Source organism: Podarcis erhardii (genome assembly GCF_964252035.2).
Source record: "Podarcis erhardii genome assembly, chromosome: 2".
In the NCBI taxonomy this organism is placed as follows: Eukaryota; Metazoa; Chordata; class Lepidosauria; order Squamata; family Lacertidae; genus Podarcis; species Podarcis erhardii.
Window position 1 is genome coordinate 32,981,719 of NC_138498.1, and position 22,689 is coordinate 33,004,407.

Here is a 22,689-nt window from a genome sequence, read left to right on the forward strand (position 1 = left end):
ATTTCTGTGTTTTCTCCCCAAGCAGTGGAGGAAACAGTCTGAACAATATACAGCACAAAGCAGCCCGGAGATTGCTTCTCCTCAGAACTCGTTGAAATGAATGGACCCGAGTTATATAGGGTACCCCTAATCGTGTCCGCTACTTAGAAGTAAGTTCTATAGAATTCAGTGGGACTTGCTCCCAGGGAAGTGGGGATGGGGTTGCAGCCTTAGTCACGTTCGTAGGTGACAACAGCACTACTCCAGGGATTTTAATCTGCATGGGGCCAGGGGGCTGGTGGGAGCGGATAGGGATTTTGACAGGTGAGTGCTCCTGCCCACCTGTCAGATTTGGCTCACACATTTTGAGGCAGATCTTGATAAAGATCTGGCCCGTGGATCCTACCTGCTCTAGCTAGGGAGAGTCCATCAGTACAAGCCTGCCTGACTGATGCAGAGGGGAAGCTGATAAAATCTGATAAAACATATTTTGTAGCAGACTGGCTGGGATTCCCATTTTTTTTAAACAACGGCAATTTTAAAGTCCTCTGCCTTTTTGCCAAGAACATGTAAACTGTGCTATGATGTGCTCTGCTTTTTCCACCAAGCCTAAGGATGCACTCTGCTTCCCACAGTATCACAGGCTTCTCAGTGTAATAATTTCATGAGGTATTTTTGCTCCCATTAACATGTTGCAGCCTTTAACCACTTCCTCCAATCACTCCTCAAATTGACTTATTTACAGAGGAGATTCATTACTTCTCCTGCACCTACCAATACAGTAGTTAAAGGAACCCACACATCCCCAAGTAGATCAGGCCCTCAGGACAGAAGTTATTTTTCACAGTTTCCTTGCTGAAAATCTCTTCCCCTCCTCCTGCAAAAGATGCTATTAACACCAGTTGAGGCAGGAACATGTAATAAGGATACCCACCCCCCACCACCAATACTAATACAGTGGTACTTCAGGTTACATACGCTTCAGGTTACAGACTCCGCTAACCCAGAAATAGTGCTTCAGGTTAAGAACTTTGCTTCAGGATAAGAACAGAAATCGTGCTCTGGCGGTGCGGCGGCAGCTGGAGGCCCCATTAGCTAAAGTGGTGCTTCAGGTTAAGAACAGTTTCAGGTTAAGAACGGACCTCTGGAACGAATTAAGTACTTAACCCGAGGTACCACTGTACCAGCTTCATGGATGTAATTTCTAGTGGGGAAATTGGGAAGGCGAAAGAGTTAGCACCCTTTCTTGCAGTGCTGTAGCCTGGGTCCAGTTCAGGTGGATCTTCAGCTACTTTTAAGTCTTGTGGAGAGAGAAAATAAACAATCATATGTATTTGATCATCAAACATGCTAAACTGGGGTTTGCACTGTGGAAAGGAACATAGTTTTGGGGAGGACTGCTCATGATTTCATGTGCTGAAGATCCCAGGTTTAAACCCAGCATTTCCATGTAAAAGGAGCAGCTGGCAGACCTCTGTCAGTACTTTGGAGAGCCACTACCAATCAGAGGAGACACTACTGGAATGACCTGGTGTAAGGCGATTTCTTATGCTCAGAGTTGAGAAATTATAATTCATGATCTGAGTTTTCAAACGTACAAGCCAATCATGCTGTAGAGCAGCCTGTCTGCTTTCTTAACTGTGATACATAGCATGAATTAAGTTTTTGTAGCTCATGTAATCAGGATAAGGAAACATGTACGCAGATGTAATGAAGCTCAACAGAATTAAGAAGCAATACTGTACAATGCCTTCCTTTCCAACAACAAACAGAGTAATAGAAATGAGTGACAGAAAGCACAGCTTAGTGAATGTCCCTCGTATTAATCGCCTTTTCTCATAATGCATTTCATAAGCATCTATACTAATCTTGCCTTAAAATGGCCTATGAGAAGAGTTAGAATTAGAGGGGATAAAAGAGTTTAATAACCATCTGTATAAAGCTTTATTTTCAAAGTGATACCGCAACCCATGTGTATCCACTAGAAGCAAAACCAACATTTAAAATTTGCCAATATTTGTTACAATTAAGTTTTATCCAGTGCCGCTATTGAGGATATGTTGTGGGAACACTGTCAACTTATGCAATCCGCTGATGTGGGCAAGGGGCTGGCAGCAATACATCTGACCACATGTCCCCTTGACCCCTGTCCCTCCTGGCTCACTAATTCTAGCAGAGGGCAGCTGACTTAACACTTAATTGTATGAGGGATGGCCCCTGCTGCCTTGAAAAGGGCAACTCCTAAAGTGTGGCAGCTCCTAAAGAAATTGACTCTGGACCCCTTAGGCTAGAGCAACTATCAACTAGTCACAAATAGCTGGTCAGGGGCCTGAGTCTCCCTTGGTCGCCCTGATGGATGACCTTTGCAGAGAGCAGGACTGGGAGAGTGTGACCTTGCTTCTGCTTCTTGATCTCTTGTCCATTCACCACGGAATCCCTCTGGACTGGCTCTGGGGAATGGGAATTGGGACCACAGTATTCTAGTGGTTCCAATCCTGCTTTTGGGACAGAGTCCAGAGACTAGCATTGGGAAGGTGCTTTTCGGCTCCCTGGGCAGCTATGTTATGGGCTGCCACACGATGTCATCTTATTTCCAATGCTATTTACTATCTGCATGAAGCCACTGGGAGCAGTCATTGGGAGTTTAAGGGCAGGGTCTATTTCTCCATAACATAACTCAGCTCTATTTCTCTATAACATCTGAATTAGGAGAGGCCATACAGGCTCTGGGCTGTTGCTTGGATGCAGTGGTGAGATGGATGAGGGAAAACAAGCTCAACTTGGACCCTGGCAAGATGGAGGCACTGTGGGTGAGTCAGTCCCATGTCTGAGAAATTGGGTCAATTGCCTGCCCTGGATAGATTGTACTCCCCCTGAAGGAAGAGGTTCACAGTTTTGGGGTGCTTCTGAATCCAGTTCTGTCACTTGAGGTTCAGGTAGCCTCAGTGCCTTTTACTAGCTGCAATTGGTACAACAGCTACACCCATTCTTGGACCAGGAAAGCTTGATCACAGTAGTCCAGGTATTGGTTACTTCAAGGCTGGATTACTGTAATGTACTCTTGTGGGGCTTCCCTTGCACCTGATTTAGAAGTTGCAGTTAGTACAGAATGCTGCTGCAGGATTGCTGATAAGAGTGAGACTTTGCCAGCAAGTAACACCTGTGTTCAGTGCCAGTTTGCTACTTGGCCAGGTTCACATTGTTAGTATATAAAGCCCTTAGCAACTGGGGACCAGTCTACCTGCAAGTTCACCTTATATGCCAATTCAACCACTTCAGTCTGTAGAACTGGCACTCAATATTTTAGTGTGGCAGCATCTACACTTTGGAACTCCCTGCCTATTGATATCAGACAAGCACATTCACTGTGCACTTTTGGCACCTACCCAGATATCTAGAATGTTGGTGTGTGTTTTAATCCGTTTTTAGTTTATTACTGGTTTTAATTTTTTGTATGTTTTAAGTAATTGTTTTTACTGATAATTTCATTGCTTTATTCGTTTTGTAAACCATTTTGAGGTTGTTTTTTTTACAATCAGGTGGTATATAAATTTTATGAAATCAATCAGTCAACTAGATTACATTCTATAAGTATTCAATATGCTGTGATTACACCATATTTAAATTACACTGTAGTGTAATGATTTGCATTGCTGCATTCATGACCTGGCATTTTAAGGTGAAACAGAAGAGCCACTCTGCTGATCCATTCAGGGAGTATGTTATTTATCACTTGTGTAACGTATTCAGTGGCAAATGGTTTGTATACAATAGCTTCTCATAATAGTAGTAGTAGTAGTAGTAATAATAATAATAATAATAATAATAATAATAATAATAATTTATTATTTATACCCCGCCCATCTGGCTGGGTTTCCTCAGCCACTCTGGGCAGCTTCCAACAAAATATTAAAATACAATAGTCTGTTAAACATTAAAAGCTTCCCTAAACAGGGCTGCCCTAAACAGCCCTTCTCATCTTGCAAACTCATAAATATGAACAACCTAAAGTAATGGTTGACTCCATTGAGTACAGTAAATATAATAAAATTAAGCATGTGCGTTTGATAACTGCTGAAGGAGAGCAAAAGTGTGTTCTCTTCTTCAACAGCCCTCACCCCATTTACTTTTCTAATGAATAAAAGTATATTCCAGTTTAGTTAAAACCTTCAGTCAGCACAACAAATACAATTAACATTTATAAATCACACAGGGCATTTGGGGAAACAATTTTAGAGGATATTGGAGGTAGGAACTGTTTCCAGATAAACATAACAAAGGAATACACAAGTTTTTAATCATAGATCCATGGGTGCTCACAGCTTGTGTAGTCGACAATTTCTTCTGGTGTGAACCATAGGTTGATTTCAATCTCAGCATTTTCTACAGAGTCACTGCCATGAATTATATTTCTGAAAGGGCAATAAAGTTGAAAAGAATTTGATCATTATGGTAATCAAACAGAAAAACATAGAAATAATAGTTTTATTGGCTGTTATGTTTTGACAAATGGACAATAACCCCTCCCCACATATTAATATACTCCATATACTGCAACAGAGAAATGTCTTTGCTGGATGTAACGTGAAACCCTTGTGTTTCAGTAATTGTTTGCTACTATAACAAGCTATTTCTTTTCCACTCCTTTGCACCCTCCTAAGACAAAGTGATTATTTCCCACAGGGGCATATTAAACTGTGTGCAAAGTTTCCAAGTCTTAAATTTAAACCACAGTCCAAAGTTTTTCTAATGATACTTGTTAGACAAGGCTATGGCGCTCAAAGGGAAAAACGATATCGCACAATGTATTCTTTGTAAAAGAACTCTGAGGTGCTACAACAGCAGTGTAAGATGCTTTTAGGAGGCCAGCCTCTCTCCATAACCTGTGCTACCCCAAGGCCATCACATGCAGTAGCATAAGGAAATGTGGCAGGAGGAACTATGGAAAATACAGGCACTGAGACAATGAAAAAGGCAAAAGAAGCAGGGGCTTGTTAGGCTAGCTGTAATGTTGTTGGGGAGCTACTATGAAAAGCACCAGCTGTTTAGGTCATAACTATTAATTTACACTCCAAATGTCTTTTTAAAAATACAGTCATACCTTGGAAGTCGAATGGAATCCGTTCCGGAAGTCTGTTTGACTTCCAAAACCCAAGTGCGGCTTCTGATTGGCTGCAGGAAGCTCCTGCAGCCAATCAGAAGCCATGGAAGCCCCATCGGATGTTCAGCTTCCAAAAATAGTTCACGAACCAGAACAGTCACTTCCGGGTATGTAGTGTTTGGGAGCCAAAACATTTGAGAACTACTGTACTCAGAAAAGTACGGTAGTAATAATAATGATGATGATGATGATGCACAGATATAGTATTTGTATCCTAACTGCATGTAGACTAGAACTAGTTAGCAATTCCATTTTGTAAGATGACAATTCAGAATTTACCTGCCAACTTGCACACAGAAGTCACCACGAATTGTGCCAGGTTTAGAATCTGCAGGATTAGTTTCTCCCAGCATTACTCTTCCAGTCTTAACTACATTGAGGCCTTGCCATACCTTGAACAACCAAAGAACTGAGATTAAAACGATTGTTGCAGTAAAAGTCAATATATCACATGATTTCACCAACTCCACCACCATGTGAATAAGACAGCAGTGTGCAAACATCCTCTCGGAATTTACCCCATCTGTGGACAGAGGAAAAAGCAGGGGACCATTTCACAAAATTCTTCCAAGGGGAGGGGGAGAAATTCTCCAACATTTGCTTAAGGGTGTGGCTTCCCACTAGCAGTGTAATTTAGCACAGTTTCAATATTTTAACCTACATCTTTTAAAAAATATCCCCCCCCCCCCCGGGTTAGTAGCCTGGTCACCATTTTACAATCTCCATAATTCCCTAGATTATTTATCCATAGTTCTGGGACATTGTGAAACAAACAAAAGGCTGCCATTATAAAATGCTTGAGGAAATTTGGGGAAATGGTATTAAGTGGCCTTCTTCTAGGGTGAGAAAAAGGAACAAACTCAGAAGATTTATCAGAAAATGTCTTATGAGAAATTTTGACTCAGCTGTAATTAATAGAATTTGGTTGTAACTAATTAAGCTTTGAAGCTTTTCATGGGCCTGTATAGACCGTGACCAGAACCAAGTACAGTATAGCATTGTGCCCATTTAAGCCCCACAGATTTTTATGGCACTTAGATGGCCAGAATGCATGTGTTGCTCACAGGAACACATGAAGCTGACTCTTACTTAGCAAGACCACTGGTCCATCTGTTCCATCCAGTACAGTTTACTCTGACTATGAGCTATTCTATTTCATTTGGTAGCCTGGGGGGGGGGGGTCCACTTCTGCTTTTGTGGCTGAGTGCTGTCACATTGTGTATGTCGGTGAGTCAGCCGGTCAGATTTCTTTGCTAAACACCAATAGCCATCACAAAAATGCAAATTTTCAGGTAGAGGGATACATTTTAACAGAGGCGATCCCCAACACATTGGACCCCAACTTGTGTGATAATTTTATTATCTCATCTACAGTGGTTCCTTGGGTTAAGAACTTAATTCATTCTGGAGGTCTGTTCTTAAGCTGAAACTGTTCTTAACCTGAGGTACCACTTTAGCTAATGGGGCCTCCCGTTGCCGCCGCGTGATTTTTGTTCTCATCCTGAAGCAAAGCTCTTAACCCGAGGTAATATTTCTGGGTTAGCGGAGTCTGTAACCTGAAGCGTCTGTAACCAGAGGTACCACTGTATTGGACTGCTAGAGAAAACATGATACCTTATGTGTAACATATTATCCCTACTAACCAGTAAGTCACAAATTTTACAATGATATGCAGCAAACAACATCTTCCGTTTCTCTCTCTCTGGCCACAGATGCATTGAAGAACATTTACAGTGGTACCTCGGGTTACATACGCTTCAGGTTACAGACTCCGCTAACCCAGAAATATTACCTCGGGTTAAGAACTTTGCTTCAGGATGAGAACAGAAATCGCACAGCGGCAGGGCGGCAGCAGCAGGAGGCCCCATTAGCCAAAGTGGTGCTTCAGGTTAAGAACAGTTTCAGGTTAAGAACGGACCTCCGGAACGAATTAAGTACTTAACCCGAGGTACCACTGTACAGTCGTACCTTGGTTGACGGATGGAATCCATTTCGGAAGTCTGTTCAACTTCCAAAACATTCGCAAACAAAGTCACGGCCTCCGATTGGCTGATTGGCCCTGGAAACAATGCCGACAGCCAAAACGGACATTCGGGTTCCAAAGAACGTTCGCAAACCTGAACACTCACTTTTGGGTTTGTAGCATTGAGAAGCCAAAATGTCTGACTTCGTCAACCAAGGCGTTCATCAACCAAGGTACGAGTGCACAGGCATTCCATTGCATCTCTGAACATAACGTGGGCATAGTTTAGAATCTAAAGCAGCAAATGTTTTCCCCATTGCACCAACAGAGGGCTAACAAGTCAGACACACAGTTTAGATTTTTCTCTAATTACCACTCAAACATAAATAATGTGCTCATGTAGTCCCTTAAATAATGTGTGTGTGAAAAGTAAACAAACCATTATGTCATAAAAGCTCTGCTATCTTGTGAACCTTTCATTTTGTGTATTTTATCCGAAGGAAGTTTGTTCCTCCTCTTATCTACAGTAAAGCACCCATTTTCTCTAAACTAGTACAGGCAAAATACTACATTATGGGCCAATGCAAGTATAGTGCTAAAGAGGGGGAAAAAATGTTTGACATTGTTTTCAACCCCTATTGCTTGCAACACCTTTCAAACTCATTGCTTTATTCCAATATAATCTTAAAGTGCTCAGCAGATAGATAGTTTCACAATTAGCAAGAAGACATGTTGCTCAAAGCTGCCAGCAGTTTTTGTTGCTGATGGGTGCTTATCCACTTTTACAACAAAGGAGGGGGGGATAAGGAATTGAACTGTACAGTGGCAGTGCCGTTTTGTAGAATCTGAACCAAACGATTGGGGTTAATTTGAATATGTAGCTGCAAGAGGCTTACACTGCAGATTCCAGAGTACATTTACAGATCTACTGCCTCCTATTTCCATTCAAAAACTGTTATTTCAAGCAGGCCACTAACTCCAGGTGTATGCTTTGACTTCTACATAAGCACATAAACTGTGGCTGGGTCTGATTTCTATATCCTTGAGTCTCTCCACCTCTCCACCATGCCCACCCACAGTCATAATTTGGATGCCTGCATCCATTGTGAATTATCAAGTATGGACAGACTGTTAGAACTGAGAGATGGCAGAGCCTAGGATGGTCTGGGCACAAGATGCAGCTTTCATCTCTCAGGTAGCAAGATGCTGTGACAACGACAGCATCAGAGCCTGGACAAAGCACTGAAGGGAAGGCAGCTATTTTTGTAATTCTCGCAGGCCTTGCTCATCTAGAAGAAGATAGAGCGTTGGGAGGTTTTTTTTACACTCGTAATATTGCTGCACAGTTGCTACTTTTAACGAGCAATTGCTATGGGACGATGGGAGTTATCCCAAGGCAACAGTTCAGTTTTGTACATGTAACCTGTGTAGTTGCTATGATCACTGCTTATTTTTATTTCATTGCTATGTGACGATAAGATTCTAATAGTGGTTATCTAAATGGGGCCATAGTTTGCCAACCTTTCAAAGATCTGGGGTTACAATTAGATCAATTAATTGGCCTTTGGCTGATTAACATTCCATGCCCTTTTAAATGTGTTTGTGGGAGGGCGTTGTTGGTTGGTTTTTGTTTTCATTATGCGTTTTGTGTTCTCATTTTGTATTTTTGTGTCGTGAACTGCCCTGTGATCTTTGGCTGGAGGACAATATACAAATTTAATTAATTATTATGACTAGTAGTATTAATATTGCTAACCCTGAAATTCTCCATTTGAAAATATATTAAAATGCCAGTCTTTCCTTAGAACTTTCTATTTAGGCAATCACATTGTGTTACATTTGTTACTCATATTTTGAATCTGGGCATTATTTAAGGTAGTCTCTTTTTATTTTATTTAAGGAATGGAAGCACTTCCACATAAAAATGTAGAAGTTAGGCTCTTAGTGATATTGTGGCCTTGTCCATTATTAGTATCAGAGGTTTATTATTATTATTATTATTATTATTATTATTATTATTATTATATTGTGGCCTTGTCCATTATTAGTATCAGAGGTTTTTATTATTATTATTATTATTATTATTATTCAGAGGTTTAGAACAATCATATTGTTTTGTTTCCTTCCACAAGAATACATATAGCATATATTCTGAAGATGCAACCAAACTGCATCTCTTTTCTCAGTGCTTGCTCATAGCTGTCAACTTACAGATTTGAAAATAAGGGACCAGCAGCCTTGAAAATAAGGGACCAGCAGTCAAAATAAGGGACCTGCAGCCTCACCTGTTCCAGGCACTCCAGTCTTCCTGTCCTCCTGCAGTCTGGTCAAACTCATGCTGGTAGCTTCGAGAACACTGTCCAACCAACTTTGTAACCAGAGGTTCAACTGAATAGAATCTGAATCATATGCACCACAAGGCCTATGCAGCCTCAACTTAAGATGGCTCCCCAGCCTGGCTTTGCACTGCAAAGTTTGCAGCAGCACGTGCAACAAAATGGCATCCAGCATTCAAAAAACCCCTCAGCTTGCATTAACTAGCCACACACAAGGCATGCAAGCTCTACCCCCCAGTCGTTCTTAGACTTCTTATTGGGTGAGCAACACAGCCGAGCAACACAGTTGGAGCCTCCCTCCTCCCTGGCCGGCAGGGAGGGAGGGAGAGGAGCTGCTTCCTTTGAAATTTAAGGGACATCATTTAAGGGACATTTAAGGGACATCCATCAATAAGGGACAGCAGCGGGACATGGCACTGGAATAAGGGACTGTCCCTTCAAATAAGGGACACTTGACAGCAATGCTTGCTGCATAAAGTTCATTTGCTTTTTAAAGAAATCAAGGTTATTTGCTCAAGACTTACCATGGCTACAACAGGTCCAGAGTGCATATATTTAACTAGCCCAGCAAAGAATGGCCTATCCTTCAGGTCACTGTAGTGTTCACTGAGAAGATCTTCAGAGGCCTGCAGGAATAAAATGCTTAGCATAAGAACTTAAGAGCATCTTATGTCAAATAAAATTAACTACAAGAGTAGTATTAATCCTTAAATTGCACGCTTGCTTGTCAAATATTGGCCCTAGCACTTTATTACAATATTGGTTTAGCTGGCTAGTACAGATTTTAAACAATATTTATTTTGGTTCATTCAGCAAGATGATTTTCACTCAAGTTAATTGAACAACGTATTTGCACCTCCAAGAAAATCTGAAGCATTAACTTTAAAATATACCTCTAAGGACACACCTTTCCGACTAAGGACAGCTGCTTACTAAAATTAGAGTACTCAGCATGGCTTTACCTTCTGCTAGATATTGGAAAGGATCCAAAATATTAAGTTATTTTGTAAAATACTGGATCAGTGGTGTAGTGGAGCAGGAATGAAATGGGGCTACAGCACAGTTCCAGAACATTTCTTTCAGAGCAAGAATCATAACAATAGCTGCCAAAATTCCAGGGTAATTGACAGACCCTCTGGCAAGTGAATGAGGCGATAATGAGGCTTTTGAATTTTACTACAGTTTGTGACATATTAATGTAGAGGAAGTCAGTGAATAAGGATTAATATAGAGGAAGTCTGAGAATCAAGCAGATTCTTCTTTCTTTTTTTCGGGGGGTACTTCTTCCTTGGAGGGGTGCCTACTTCGTGCTAGCAGTATCAGTGGAAACATTTATTTGCAAAACTGTTTGCATTCCTAATTAAAGTTACAGTTCAATGAGTTTTACAAGTTGAACCTATGCTGTCGGAAGTAAGCAGCACTGAGTTCAATGGAGATTTCCCCCAGGTAACTATGCAAATGATTCTAGTCACTACAAATGTCTCATCGGGGGTCTGAACCCAGGTCTCTCCAACATGCTAACCACTACACCACCCTTGGCCAGGGCTCTAGGCATTGCACCATAATGCACTCTGTGTGCAATGAACTGGATATTATGCTATGTACTGCTGAGGGGTATGCATAGGTTGATCGACAGGTCATCAACCCAGCCACCTCTATTTGTGGACTCTCCTTGGGGTCGTAGCTATGGAGGCTGCAATGTGCTGCAGTTCAAAACTGACTACTTCAAATTTATTTCTGTTCAGAGTCCGCTTTGAGAGGCTTACAACAGACCAATAAACAACGCATGGCAATTCTGCAACAGAAGAACAATGCTTGGCAATACCTCGGCAGAAACTTACATGCATGAATTTCATGGCTACCAGTTTGAATCCCTTCCTTTCAAATCGCTTGATAATTTCTCCCACCAAGCCCCGCTGTACTCCGTCAGGCTTGATGGCGATGAAAGTCCGCTCAGCAACTGAAGCCATTGTCCTACTGCAATAGGAAAGCAGCAATATGATCAAGATCTAAATCCTGCTATGGCAGAAGTCTGGAGGGTTTAAAAAGTCTCAGTCTGCTGCAGCATTATGCAGTATTAGACTGAGGACAACCCATCAGTTAAGTGGATTAGGCACAGTGTGCACACACTATTCATCTTACATCAGAGGATAACCAGCACAGCAGTGGTCCCACAAATGTGCCAAATAGCTGCATATACAGTCAGTTTAGCACTGAAGAATATAGAAACATTACAGTCAGTTAGAAAGGAGTTATATTACAGGTGTACTCCAATTTACACAGAAACTGAGATATAGATATAGCCTGGTTCATAACTTTTATCTGGTTTTACAGGCATTTCCATATGTTCTCATAACAAAATTACGACACTGAGCAGGTAAATGTGAAAGTTATCCCCCCACAAGGCCCAAGATACTAATTACAATTGTTCAACTTGAAACATGGCAATTTCACTTTCCAAGTAATACAGAGGGCCCATATTGCATATAAGACCCAATGCCTGAATGAGGATTATGTATTTCACTGTTCGTACCAACTGAAACTAACAGAAACCTTATTTTCAGTTTGGTGTTTTTAGGATCAGAGGAGTTACAGATCAAGTTTTTGTACATTTTACTGATTGATTGATTGATAATAGTTATTTTACTGTAAACAGTATGCAACCTTGTAAGCATTTATAGGCTACATGTTTCTGATATACTTACTAAATTATATTTATTATGTTAAACTTCAAAGAGCTTTTCAGAAAAGTGCACATTTTCATAGGATAGAGAGAGATACACCTCAAAGGTCGTCTAGTTCTACCCCCGTATGCAGGAAATGCTCTACTATAGCTTCCCTTACAGATGGCCATTCCAGTCCCTATATATATCAAGGATACAGAACCTTTGGCCCTTCATTGGTCGGTGGACTCCAAATCCCATCATCCCCTGTGACCACTAACTATGTTGGCTGAGTCTGATTAGAGATTCCCTATCCCTGCTACAGCTTCAATAGCAAGAGTTTCTTATAGTTATATTATTGTACTGCATTGCATTATTTACTCATTTCACAAAAAATATATACAGTGGTACCTCGGGTTACATACGCTTCAGGTTACAGACTCCGCTAACCCAGAAATAGTGCTTCAGGTTAAGAACTTTGCTTCAGGATAAGAACAGAAATCGTGCTTCGGCAGTGCGGCTGCAGCAGGAGGCCCCATTAGCTAAAGTGGTGCTTCAGGTTAAGAACAGTTTCAGGTTAAGAATGGACCTCTGGAACAAATTAAGTACTTAACCCGAGGTACCACTGTACTGCTTGACTGTAAAATATATATATATCTTGAAGTAGTTTCCAAAAAGAATGAGACAATTAAATTTTCAGTAAAAACAGTTGGAAACATTTAAAGCATTAAAAAAATTAAAATCAACAGCAAGCTAAAAACAAGATTTAAACACTTGTCAACATTCTACATATCTGGATAGGCTTGCCTAAACATATGGTTTTAGCATGTGCCAAAAAGAGCACAGTTAAGGCACCTACCTGTGGTCAGTGGGCAGAGTTCTGAAGTGTGTCACCTGTAACAGTGCTAGTTCTGCAGACTGAAGTGATTGACCAGGCCTATATGGGGCATGGTGATCTCGAAGGTGAACTTCGCTTCCCTAGAGACTTCTCAAATGCCCATGTGCTTGCTAGACACCCCTCCCTCCCTGCCTCAAATGCCTACACACTGCCCTCTAAGTACACTAATTCCATAAATCTTCTCCTGCCTTCATCTCACGCTGTCATCCACATCCCTTTTCTGACAGCTTCTGCGGCACTGCTGCTTTTGCCACACCTTATGACCTCTGAGACATCTCTGTCTCTTCCCCCAGAATCCCGGGTCTCCTTGAGCCATCTCTCCCACCCAGTTGTGCGCCCGTACCTGTCTGCCTGCCGTTGTGAATCCGCTCGTGCTGGTGGCTGTGGTAACACTGTCGCTACTACAGCCCCCAGCCTGGCTACAGCCCAGCCTCACAGTGGGACTCCTTCAGGTACATTCCCTTCTCACCATACCCATTAGCTGCCTTAGGTCTTCAGCTTATTGGCAAAGCAGGGACAACTTCCTGGCGCTTTGGGCGCCATCTGCCGCCGGCTTCAAAAACTGCTTCACAAGTTTCTCAGACTGGATTGCTTGAGACAGACAATTGAGTGAGCCTTGGGGGTGAAGTTAGCAGCACTGCAACAAACTCCCCAGGGCGCAAGGCTGGAAATAATAATAATTAATAATAATAATAATAATAATAATAATAATAATAATAATAATAATTTATACCCCGCCCATCTGGCTGGGTTTCCCCAGCCACTCTGGGCGGCTTCTAGCAAAACACTAAAATACAATAACCTATTAAGCATTAAAAGCTTCCCTAAACAGGGCTGCCTTAAGATGTCTTCTAAAAGTTTGGTAGTTATTTTTCTCTTTGACATCTGGTGGGAGGGCGTTCCACATGGCGGGTGCCACTACCAAGAAGGCCCTCTGCCTGGTTCCCTGTAACTTGGCTTCTTGCAGCGAGGGAACCGCCAGAAGGCCCTTGGCACTGGACCTCAGCGTCCAGGCAGAACGATGGGGGTGGAGACGCTCCTTCAGATAAACCAAGGCCATTTAGGGTTTTAAAGGTCAGCACCAACACTTTGAATTGTGCTTGGAAACGTGTTCTCGGAAAAGTGTGTATGGAGGTCCTGGGCTGCCCAGATGACAAGGCCACCCCTGCTGGCCTCACAGATATGGTCCAAAGTAAAGCACAGCAATATGCTTGGCACTAGTTGGCTGTAGGATTTGCAGCAGGAGCTGTACAAGGCACCATCCAACCATCTTGGGGACTCCACTCCAGATTTGTGTAGGCTTTACTCCTTAGCATTTTCTTCTCCCAAAGATATCCTGCAAGGCAGCAGAGGTCTAGCATCAGAGTTTTCCTTTTCCTGGATGGGCCACCTTCCCAGATTGAGCAGCCCCATCTGCCCCTCTACAGCACATAGAAGGAATAACAATAACAATAATGATATGTTAAAGGCATTCTCACCCACCTGGAGATTTAAGCCTTCCCACTGTTACCCAGGAGCGGGGAGCAGCCAGGTAAACCTCAGGACTTCAGGTTGGCCCCAAGGGTTTGTCAATCCTACTAGAGAGTGGGAGTATTTTCATCCTGATTTTCTCCCCATGCACAAAGTTTGTGAAGAGACTAGACAACATCAGCTATTTACTGATCATGCAGTCTGATGCATTTGCAGGGAGGTTATATGCCATTAATTAAGTTGTTATTTACTTTATTTTTCCAGTGCAACCCAAAGCAATTTACAATAAAACATGTCAAGCAACTGTTATTTCATACTTCCAGTGCATTCCCCCATCACTTTCCTTATTGCAAAGAGAAAAAAAAGTTTTGGAGGGAAGTAGGTTTGTTGAGCAAAGGCACCATATTAACTTTAATTTGCTGGCATGTTCTTGAATCCCACCCAAAACTAGCAGCCTGGAAGCACCCTGAATCACTAGGATCCTATTCCCTCTTTAGCATCCTCACAAGCTGTTTGTTATCACCTTTCCACATTGCATAGTATTGATATAATTTTAGTCTCTTCACCTTATTTATCCTTTCGCTGCTTGCTTCTTTATTTGTACTGTACTTCAGCCTTTTGCCATTTGTCTTTTAATCCAATAATTGGATTGATCCTTGGTCTTTTTTTCTCCTTCCTGTTGGTGCCCTTGATCCTTTTATCCTACCCTTTAACACCCAAGCTGTGATTCCAGACACACGAGTACCAGCATTTTCAGTGTGGCTGTTCCTACTAATAAAAGTAATGTCAGCACCATCTCTCTCTCTCTCTGTGTGTATATCCAGTGTATATATTTCCTTCCTATCATTTTAACAGAGAAAAACCTAAAATGGCAGATTTTCCTAAATGCAGACTTCCCATTTCTAATAATCTGTCAGTATTTTTCACTCAGATCTGTAAAAAGAATCCTTATTGCTTTTGCTTACCATAGTTGTACCCTGCATTTTTCCCAGTTGCTCTGGAGGTGGGGATTAACCATTTCCACCTACACACTGTGGTCCTGATGAAATCCATGCCCCACTGAAGCTGCCATTGGCACCAAGTAATAAAGCACCCTTTTAGAAATAAATCCTATTTATGCGGAGAGCGCAACCAAATCCTTATAACTTATGGTATTCACAGATTTCCAGTGGTACAGTAGAGGTCCTTAGCTGTCCCTCAACTCAGGTTGATTTGAAGGAATAATAATAATAATAATAAATAATTTTATTATTTATACTTCACCCATCTGGCTGGGTTTCCCCAGCCACTCTGGGCAGTTTACAGCATATCTAAAAACATAATAAATAATAATTTGGAGGAGCCTCATCTTTTCTAGTCAGATCAAAATTCAGTCTTCCATTGCAGACTGTGCAGTTTGACTCTCTTCAGACCCAAGAGGGCCATATCAAGTGCTTCATCTTCTTCCTCTCCTGTACCCTCCAGCTCCCCACTCCCCAAAATCAGGCTTGGGGATCCTCTGGAGCAGATTCTGGAAGATATTGTGTGGTGGGGTGAGGGAGAGGAGAGGAAGTGGAAGCAGTGGATACAACCCTTTATAATTATTTTCAAGTTACAGAGGTATGAGTCAGAAGCCGAGTACACATGATACCTGTAAAGCACATTTGGAACACAATATTTCCCTCAAAGAATTATGGGCACTGTAGTTTACCCTTCACAGAATTACAATTCCCAGCAACCCACAACATACAGTGCCCAAAATTATTTGAAGGAAAGAATGTCCTTTAAATGTATAGTGTGTACACAGCCCATGTGGTAGCCGGCGTGTGAGAGAACAGACCCTTCATGTCACTTTTGGAGAGAGATGTGTTTTCACTCATTTCATTTCAACCATAATGAAACCATTGTTTATTTTTTTCTGCTCTTTCCTTTCCTGCAGTGAAAGGCTATTAGCTCCTATCTGAAAGCCACCTGCTGCTTATTCTGGCAGCATGACCTATTATTGGATTAGAGCATGACCTGCCCCTGATCTAGGGTCATCCAGATTTGCTTTCATGCTACCTTTCTAGGCACAGGTCCTTGTCTGAGCATTTTTTAATTATTATTTTTTGGCCCCTGTGCTTTCCCCATGAAAACTTGCTCTTTACGGCTGAATTGGAGCAGACATGCTATGTGCAATGTTATTAGCATTATCTGTGTGGAAGCACCCCAACACATTTTGAACCCTCTGCTGGCCATAGGTGCTGGCTCCCTGGGTGCCTGAGTACCCACAAAACTCCCCATGAAGGGACTGGGCACCCGCAAATTTCGGCGCCAGAGCCATGCATGGCCCCAGGCACTCACAGTCGCAGGGCCAAGCTGGCACTCCTGCTGCTGGCAGAGGAGCCTCTGATTTCTACACAGAAGCCTATTGAGTTTTGGGTGATCACAGGCATTGGGGAGGGAGGCACTGTTCTATGCTAGTGGGAGGGATTGTGCTTGTGCTCTGTATGTGGGAAGGAGTGACATCCATGCTGTCACTGGGCATGGATTGGTACTTTTTCTGCATGGGTAACTGGAGGTGACATAGAATCATAGAGCTGAAGGGGACCCCAACGCTCATCTAGTCCAGCCTCCTGCAATGCTGCAATCTCAACTAAAGCATCCATGACAGATGGCTATCCAACCTCTGCTTTAAAACCTCCAAGGAAGAGTCCGCAAACTACCGAGGGAGTTCGTTCCACTGTCAAACGGCTCTTACTGACATAATGCCAAGGACCCTGTGGGAGTGGCTGATAGCTACCTTCTAATAGTATTATCTTGGTCTCTGGTTTGCTGCTGGGAGTGCATATGATTAGGACAATATTGTGCACTGGCCTTCTCCTGGAACAGTGGGATTGTAGGATCAACATACCGAAGCATGATGTCCTGAAATACTCCTTGTGAGTGACTGCCAGGAAAGCACCTTGATCCATGATTATGATCTTAAAGATTAAATCTTGCACTGAGACTCTGCGCATGCAACATACCAGATGATTTGAACCTCATGGTATGCATCCTTAGATAATGTCATACTATTAGCTAATTCTGGAATGAGGGTGCATTTTCTGGAATGAGCTCTCCCAATCTGATTCCTTCACTGTTGCCAGTGTATGAATAATCTAAAAGTCGCAAGTCAAATGGTAAATATTCAACTTCCTAGCCATCAGCTTGAAAATACATTCTACCTGTGATGCTTAACCATTTCCAAACACAAATTTATTAGATTTTTAATGACAGCTTTTATTCTTGCCTTACAGTCACCTATGTCAAAATGCCCATGCAAAAATAGTGGATTGAAAGTCTTTATGTATAGGTACAGCATGCATTACTGAGAGTGAATAAGAAAAATAAAAGTGATTAATCCAAAGGCCACATTATAGCTCCAGCCAAAACATATTATGCCAAGGCACTTCTTCCAAGTGTTATTTAATATACCCCCATACCTACTGATTTTTATTTGGAGTCCTGTAGATTCTTCTACATAGTCAGCCTTTGGGTGTGATGTAGTGGTTAGAGTGTGGGACTAGGACGTTGGAGACAAGGATTTAAATCCCGACTCAGCCTTGAAGCACACTGCGCCAGTCACTGCCTCTCAGTCTAACCTATCTCAAAGACATGTTGTGCAGATTAAATGAGGAATGGGGAGCACCACACCACTTTGAACTGTTTGGATAAAAAGGTGATATTACATGCATGCAATCAATCAATCAATCAATCAATCAATCAATCAATCAATCAGTAATACTTCCATCCTATACCCATTTACCTAGGACTAAGCTCACCAAACAAAGTGTTATTTCTGAGTTAACATACATAGGATGGTGCTGTAAATAAATTGCAAGTCTTTGCTGCTCTCTAGTGGAAAGTGAGAGCTGGACCATCAAGAAGGCAGATCGCCGAAGAATTGGTGCTTTTGAATTATGGTGTTGGAGGAAACTCTTGAGAGTCCCATGGACTGCAAGAAGATCAAACCTCTCCATTCTTAAGGAAATCAGCCCTGAATGCTCACTGGAAGGACAGATCCTGAAGCTGAGGCTCCAATACTTTGGCCATCTCATGAGAAGAGAAGACTCCCTGGAAAAGACCCTGATGTTGGGAAAGATGGAGGGCACAAGGAGAAGGGGACGACAGAGGACGAGATGGTTGGATAGTGTTCTCGAAGCTACCAGCATGAGTTTGACCAAACTGCAGGAGGCAGTGGAAGACAGAAGTGCCTGGCGTGCTCTGGTCCATGGGGTCACGAAGAGTCGGACACGACTAAACGACTAAACAACAACAAAGTGGAAAATGCAATAATGGCTGTAATGCTGTAAAGCACAACCTCCCTCTGCTATGATAGTTGTTTCCCTTTTGACATTGAAATAAAGGCAAGAATCAAAGGTAATTCACGCATACCCCCAGATTATTGTGTGAGCACATTGATGCTTTCTCAATCCCCTTTTCCAACTGCTGCTTCTGCAGAAATATCTACAAGGTTATTCTCCATTCCTCACTTCCCTCACTGTTGATTTTTTAAGCCTTGTCAAGCAGCAGTACTGTGAGCAGAAAACTCTGTTGAACATGCACTTGAGGCCATTGATACCACTGCAACTCATATTTAGTTTTTGAAACCAGCAGCTTCATTGCTTGGGACTAAGAAGTACTACAGCTACAGTTGTCTAACTGTACCCCTGATACCAGGCAGGCAGCTGCGCTGTATCCGTTTCTGTGCCTGCTTAAAACATTTTTGTTTAGGCAAGACTATCCAGAGATGTAGAAGTAGCTTTTGAAGCTACTGTGGATTTTAATAATATTTTAATGCTTTAAAACAGGCTTCCTCAAACTCGGCCCTCCAGATGTTTTTGGGCTACAACTCCCATGGTCCCTAGCTAGCAGGACCTGTGGTCAGGGATGCTGGGAATTGTAGTCTTAAAACATCTGGAGGGCTGAGGTTGAGGAAGCCTGTTTTAAAATATCTTTTTAACTTTTTTTACCAAGAATTTTATTGTTTTTATTCTATATTTTTGTAAACCACTTAGATGCCTCCTTACAATCAAGTTGTGTATAAATTTTGTTAAATAAGTAATGCCCCTTAATGCTGAATCACAAATGAAAATCCAGAAAAAATATACAACCTGTTTGGAAATCTGTGTTCATGTTACCTGGGAATTCAAAGGGACTTCCTTCTGAGTGGGCATGTTTTAGGGTATCAGCCTTATTTAAGTTTAAAAGTTCTCCACCTATGAAAGATTCCATTCTCCACCTCCTGACCTAGAGCTTCCTGTTTTCTACCCTTGATTCATGATGCAAGTGAAACTAGGGTCCTTTGCTGATTATTGAAAAAGCCACACTTTTTGATTAGATAGAATATAAGCCACGGGCAACATTTATGTATTCTGAGCTTTTTAAAGTGCTTCACTATTAAATAATAAAACTATGCTAAAATTGGCATGAACTTATTGCCAATGAAGCAAAAAAACCCACTCCAGGGTAAAAAAGTTGACAACACAATCCTATACAGTACATATTTACTCAAAATAAATCCCTACTGAACTCAGTAGGAGTTTGTTCCAGGTGAGTGTGCAGGCTGGGGTTGTTGCAGGCAAAGGGTGATATCCAGGTATGTCTGTCTACTAGAAGAACTTCCCTTTCCTCTTCTCCCCACTGCAGCACCACACATGCCCTGCAAATCTGCTTTGGAGGATTGGGGGACACTCTAGGGAAAATAATTTGGGGCTGCAGGGAGAGTTAGAGAGGAAGGGCAGGTCTGTGAAGGCAATATTGGATATCACCCAAAGTCACTTGGCCTCTTTGATTCTTAATGTCATGTCTTCTTGGGGGACTGCAATGCTTGCTTTACACTTACATTGAAAGAGCTTGGGGCAGCTTTATTAAGTGATGCATTACTTTAAATAAGTTAAAGCCTAAGCATAAATGGGCCTGTAATAACATCAAATTGGGTTCCCTGCACTTTTTTTTTTTTTACTGCCTACTCCACCCATATCCTTCTGGTCAGTTTGTGGCATTTCAAGAAAGCCAGGTAGTTGCCATTTTCCCTTATTAGGTTTTCTCTCATGCTCTACAGATATTTCCCTTGAAAATGTAACTATTCAGTGATGAAAAACATACTGTATTGAATGAAAAGCAAAAATATGAATATCCAGTGCTCTGGCAGGACCAGTAGAGGGAGCTCAAATCACCAACACATGTGAACTGTTAATATAATAAATGTTGTTGCTTTCACAAACATTAATATAGACCGGGGTCAGCAAACTTTTTCAGCAGGGGGCTAGTCCACTGTCCCTCAGACCTTGTGGGGGGGCCGGACTATATTTTGAAAAAAATAATAATGAACGAATTCCTGTGCCCCACAAATAACCCAGAGCTGCATTTTAAATAAAAGGACACATTCTACTCATGTAAAAACATGCTGATTCCTGGACCATCCATGGGCCGGATTTAGATAGTGTTTGGGCCGCATCTGGCCCCCGGGCCTTAGTTTGCCTACCCATGATATAGACAAAGTCAATCCTAACTGTCAGAAAGTCTATTGGTTACTTTAAAGTTTAAAATACTTAAGCAAACTTAAGATAGTTAGAGAATGAATTTCAACATTCAAGAAAACAAACAAAAAAAAATTATTTGAGCTCGCCAGTTGCCCAAAAGAATTCTCTGCAGCTTCAGTACCATAATTTGTTTTGGCTATAATGCCTTTGGCACTTCTGAGTTTTGTTTTCACAGGAAGTTTCCAGCAGAGGCAATAAGGAAGCAGAATCTGACTACAGTGCGAAATGCCACATACATAATCTCTGCTTCACGCCCATGCGACAGACTTGACCTAGTGGCTGGAATGCATTCAGAACATCACAAGACTTAAGTCTGGACACACCCATCATTTTCCTTCCTCTGTTGCTACCACTCTGCTGCTTCTGAATAATAATAATAAAAAGACAGACATGTCTTCTTCTTGTTGTTCTTCTTTTCCCCAGAAGTCCAAAAGGCCCCCCTTTTTTCTCCACTCCATTTAGCACATGTCATTTTCTTCTCAGACAACAGTTGTAAATGTTTTTAACAGGCTATGCTCATTCCTGTTCTTGGCTGTTTATACTTTATAAAATCCTGTATACTGTATTTTAGTACCTTTTTCTTTTGCCCTCTGACATTTTAGAGCATAATAGATTTTCATTGTTTCTTACATCATCCCACTTTCTCTTGAATCTGTTGCTTTAACCCCAACCAAAAGGAGCCAAAAGAACCCCAACCAAATTTTGCTCACATTCATTCCTCATTATCTTTGTTTTTCTCCCTTCCTCATCCCCAGTGTCAAAACATATATTGCAAGCACCTTGGGGCTGAGACCTTTATTTTCAAAACATCATTCTATAGTGTGTTATATGCATGGTTATGTATAAATAACATGGGCTAAACACACATTGTGAGGGTAAAGGGGTTACTGCAATCCTAGCCACATTTACCTTGGAATAATTAAACTCAGTGATACCATTTACAAAGACATGAGACCGGTCCTCTACCTGATTACATTTAGGCAGGCAACAAAAAACATTTTTTATTCTGCTGGACTTTTAATGATTTTTAAATCACTTATTCCATTTAGCTCAGTTGGTTAAGAGTGTGGTGCTGATTATGCCAAGGTTGTGGGTTCAAGCCCCTTACAGACCACCTCCACTGAAAATGGGTTGGACTGGATGATCCTCGGGGTCTCTTCCAATTCTACGATTCTTTGTATTTTCGTTTTGGCAGCACCTTTTAATTCCCATCGGAGCAACCGGAGAAAGCAGAAGCCTTGAAGCCTTGAATATCTCTTATTTTCTTAGTCGCCTGCAATAAATATATTAACATACACGACAACATAACACATACACAATTTGAAAAATTCTTATTTTGTTTTCTTCTTGGGATCCCCTTGCAAGGGGTCAAAAGCCAGTATAAATTATATACGAAGAAGCATGCTTAGGATTGCATCTGAGGAAGCTGGGCTGTCGTGTCATCATCCTAGACCAGTCCTCACGGTGCCATAACGCTCTTGTCACTCTTTATGTGGATGCAAACCTCCCTGTGGCGCTTGCGCCTGAAGAAAAAAGACCCACCGTCTGGACCTGAGGATGTCAGAGGAGGCCTAGCCTCCCACGTTGCCCTATTTTCCCTCTCACTGACAGCGCCACGGCCACGCCCGTGTCCTGGGGCCCCGCCCAGTCCCACGCTCACCACACGTCAGTCAG

At 41.9% G+C, this 22,689-nt stretch overlaps 1 protein-coding gene and 1 long non-coding RNA gene across 9 annotated transcripts; one reads left to right on the forward strand and one right to left on the reverse strand.

Moving 5' to 3' along the window:
- The first annotated feature begins 2 nt into the window (after positions 1–2).
- Positions 3–11,286, forward strand: LOC309335735. Its single transcript, XR_014153685.1, has 3 exons — positions 3–149; positions 2,689–2,789; positions 11,185–11,286. It is a non-coding gene; the product is annotated as an uncharacterized lncRNA (long non-coding RNA).
- On the reverse strand, positions 3,574–22,682 carry NME1 (NME/NM23 nucleoside diphosphate kinase 1). 8 transcript variants are annotated; one of them, XM_081850960.1, is made up of 6 exons: positions 22,558–22,682; positions 19,612–19,778; positions 11,281–11,416; positions 9,964–10,065; positions 5,420–5,532; positions 3,574–4,391 (listed from the first exon to the last, which is right to left on the reverse strand). In XM_081850960.1, exons 3-6 carry the CDS (start codon positions 11,407–11,409, stop codon positions 4,274–4,276), a joined length of 462 nt encoding a protein of 153 aa, XP_081707086.1. In that variant the 5' UTR covers positions 11,410–11,416; positions 19,612–19,778; positions 22,558–22,682; the 3' UTR covers positions 3,574–4,273. The 8 variants fall into 8 exon arrangements, with proteins under 8 accessions (XP_081707086.1, XP_081707081.1, XP_081707087.1 ...); XM_081850955.1 differs by lacking the exons at positions 19,612–19,778; positions 22,558–22,682 and adding exons at positions 15,436–18,325; positions 18,748–18,830; XM_081850961.1 differs by lacking the exon at positions 19,612–19,778.
- Between the last annotated feature and the right edge of the window lie 7 nt (positions 22,683–22,689).